Source organism: Camellia sinensis, chromosome 3 (genome assembly GCF_055761805.1).
Source record: "Camellia sinensis isolate YWXY chromosome 3, ASM5576180v1, whole genome shotgun sequence".
In the NCBI taxonomy this organism is placed as follows: Eukaryota; Viridiplantae; Streptophyta; class Magnoliopsida; order Ericales; family Theaceae; genus Camellia; species Camellia sinensis.
The window spans coordinates 78,593,162-78,595,897 of NC_138963.1; the positions used below are offsets into that span (position 1 = coordinate 78,593,162).

At 39.8% G+C, this 2,736-nt stretch overlaps 1 protein-coding gene across 1 annotated transcript; it reads left to right on the forward strand.

Moving 5' to 3' along the window:
• Positions 1–1,746: 1,746 nt before the first annotated feature.
• On the forward strand, positions 1,747–2,241 carry LOC145821628 (uncharacterized). The gene has a single exon (XM_082918167.1). The coding sequence runs from the start codon at positions 1,747–1,749 to the stop codon at positions 2,239–2,241; it is 495 nt and encodes a 164-aa protein (XP_082774293.1).
• The last annotated feature ends 495 nt before the right edge of the window (positions 2,242–2,736 follow it).

Genomic DNA, 2,736 nt, shown 5'->3' on the forward strand with positions numbered 1-2,736 from the left:
TACCATGACTTGTATCAGCTTTTGCATGCATAAAAGGTTCGGCTCATCATACCCATGTTAATTTCAACTTTCTTACTTGAATATGTGCTTTTATCGCATGCCTTAAATTGACTCACATGCCATACTAGTAGCCAAGCCTATTAATTGCATGTTGTATGTGTTTCATTAGTCATTTTGCATCGTTAGGATTATGCATTTTTTCTAACTATTTTCTTTCTTTTGGCTCGCCTTTGCTATTTGGGGTAACATTTTTTCACTTTAGTATATTGCATGCTTGCGAATGTTGTCATGTCAAGCATGTTTACCATGAGGCTAAGTACTTAGTTGATATACCTATTTGGATGCCGATGGATGAAGGCTTTTTCACTTAAGTTGGAAAGATTTTGTTAATGCACATATGAGATCACTTTTTCGAGTGATATATATTCAAAGTACTTTTCAAACAAACATGAAATCAAAGCGTTCCAAATTGGACGAATTAGTCTATACTTGTTTGACATCTCATAGTAACAATAGCATAATAATCAGAACAAAAGCATATAATGTACATAAAAATCACGTCATGATTAGTAAAGGCCGATCTTTGATCGGATGAGTAGAGTGCTCAATTCATGACCTTTCCCTCTCATACCTAAGTCCCCGAGCCGATACACTTTGGCGGTGACGGACATGTGGCCTTTGGCACGAATCAAGCCGGACTCTGAAATCTGGCAATGCGGTCCATTTTCAGTATTTTTGATTAAAAATCAATTTTCCAAAAAGATTTGCCGGATTTGAACATTTTTGTGTTTATCCGTTTCACATTGCACTTGTGAAACCAGATTCAGAATCACAGGAGTCTGAACTGTAGGGTTACCGTATCCAAGGAGACTAAACCCATTTGAGAAGCACGAAAAGCGAGCTACACTCCTGCTGTTCTGGAAGGCTGCTCAATCATAATGAGCATTCAAAGAAGTTCACAGGAGTGAATTTCAAGAGGTGGCAGCAGAAGATGTTCTACTTGAAGTGAAAATCCACCAACCATGGAAGAGAATGAGCAACACAAGGAAAAGCTCATGGCTCTAGATGCTTAGAAGCAGTCAGACTTCCTTTGCCGGAATTATGTTCGGAATGGCTTGGCATATTCACTTTTCAAGGTGTTTTATGCCAAGAAATTGACAAAGGAGCTGTGGGATGCCTTGCACAAGAAGTACAAGACCGAGGATGCTGGGGCAAAGAATTTGTCGTTGGCCGGTTTTTGGACTTCAAAATGGTGGACTGAAAAACTGTCGTCAGTGATGTCCAAGAGTTTCAAGTAATTCTACATGAGATTCATGCAGAGGGAATGTTCCTTAGTGAATCATTCCAGGCAGTTGCATTGATTGAGAAACTGCCTAATGGCTAGAAGACTTCAAGAACTACTTAAAGCACAAACAAAAGAAGATGGCAGTCGAAGAGCTCATTGTCAGGCTCTGTATTGAGGAAGGCAACAGGAAGAAAGACGGGAATACCACCACTGTGAAAGCAAATGCGGTTGAGTATGGTCAGTCCTCGACGGTGAAGAAAAAGCCATCGACAAGTAAAAGCTCAAAGTTGGGACCAAGAGGCGATGTCTCCAAAAGGCCGGTCTATAAGCCGCAGGAACCTACTTTTAGGTTCAATGGAAAATGCTTCAACTGTGGAAATGATAGGCATCAGGTAATTGATTGCTGCAAAAAGAGGAAGCCTTACAACTAGTACCCTCAACAACCCAAAAGTCAGTCTTACATGGCTGAGATGGAGGATCTATCACAAGATATGGACGACATGGATCTAGCAGCTGTAGTCTCCAAGGTGAACATGGTAGGGTCCAACCTGAAGGAATGGTGGGTGGACAATGGGGCCACTCATCACATCTGTGCAGAGAAGAAAATGTTCACAACTTTCGAACCAGTCTTAAACAGTGAGAAGTTGTTCATGGGAAATTCTACAACCTCAACTATTGAGGGTAAAGGCAAGGTGATCCTGAAGATGACTTCACAAAAAGAGCTGACTCTGAACGATGTCCTATTTGTGCTGGACATTAGTAAGAACCTTGTCTCGAGGTCGCTCTTAAGTAAGTATGGCTTTCGTATGGTGTTTGAGTCGAATAAGGTTGCGTTGACCAAGAGCATGGTCTATGTGGGGAAGGGATATATGTCGGGCAATATGTTTAAGCTCAATGTAATGACTCTTGTGCCTAAAATTAATGAGAAAGCTTCTGCTTCTGCTTATATGCTTTAGACCCCTAATTTTTGGCATGATAGACTGGGTCATGTAAATTTTTTCTCTTTACGTAGATTAATCAAGTTAGATCACATACCATCTTTTAAGATTAATCCAAATCACAAGTGTGAAACTTGTGTAGAAGCAAAATTGACAAGGACTTATTTTCATTCTATTGAAAGAAGTACCGAGCCTTTGGATTTAGTGCACAGTGATGTGTGTGACTTGAATGTCGTATAATCACGTGGTGGCAACAAGTACTTCATCACTTTTGTTGATGATTGTATTAAATACTATTATGTGTATTTGCTTAAAAGTAAAGATGAGATGATTGATAAATTTATTCTTTTCAAGAATGAACTTGAGAATTGACTAAGCCGAAAGATCAAGACTATAAGAAGTGATTGTGGTGGTGAGTATGAATCCCTGTTTATTGAGATTTGTGCTCAATTTGGGATTATTTACCAAACCGCAGGGCCTTACTCCTCTCAATCGAATGGTGTTGCTTAGCAG

Bases quoted from the DNA above. Each gene is read 5' to 3' on its own strand.
- LOC145821628 (XM_082918167.1), top strand. From the start codon at position 1,747: ATGGCTGAGATGGAGGATCTATCACAAGATATGGACGACATGGATCTA.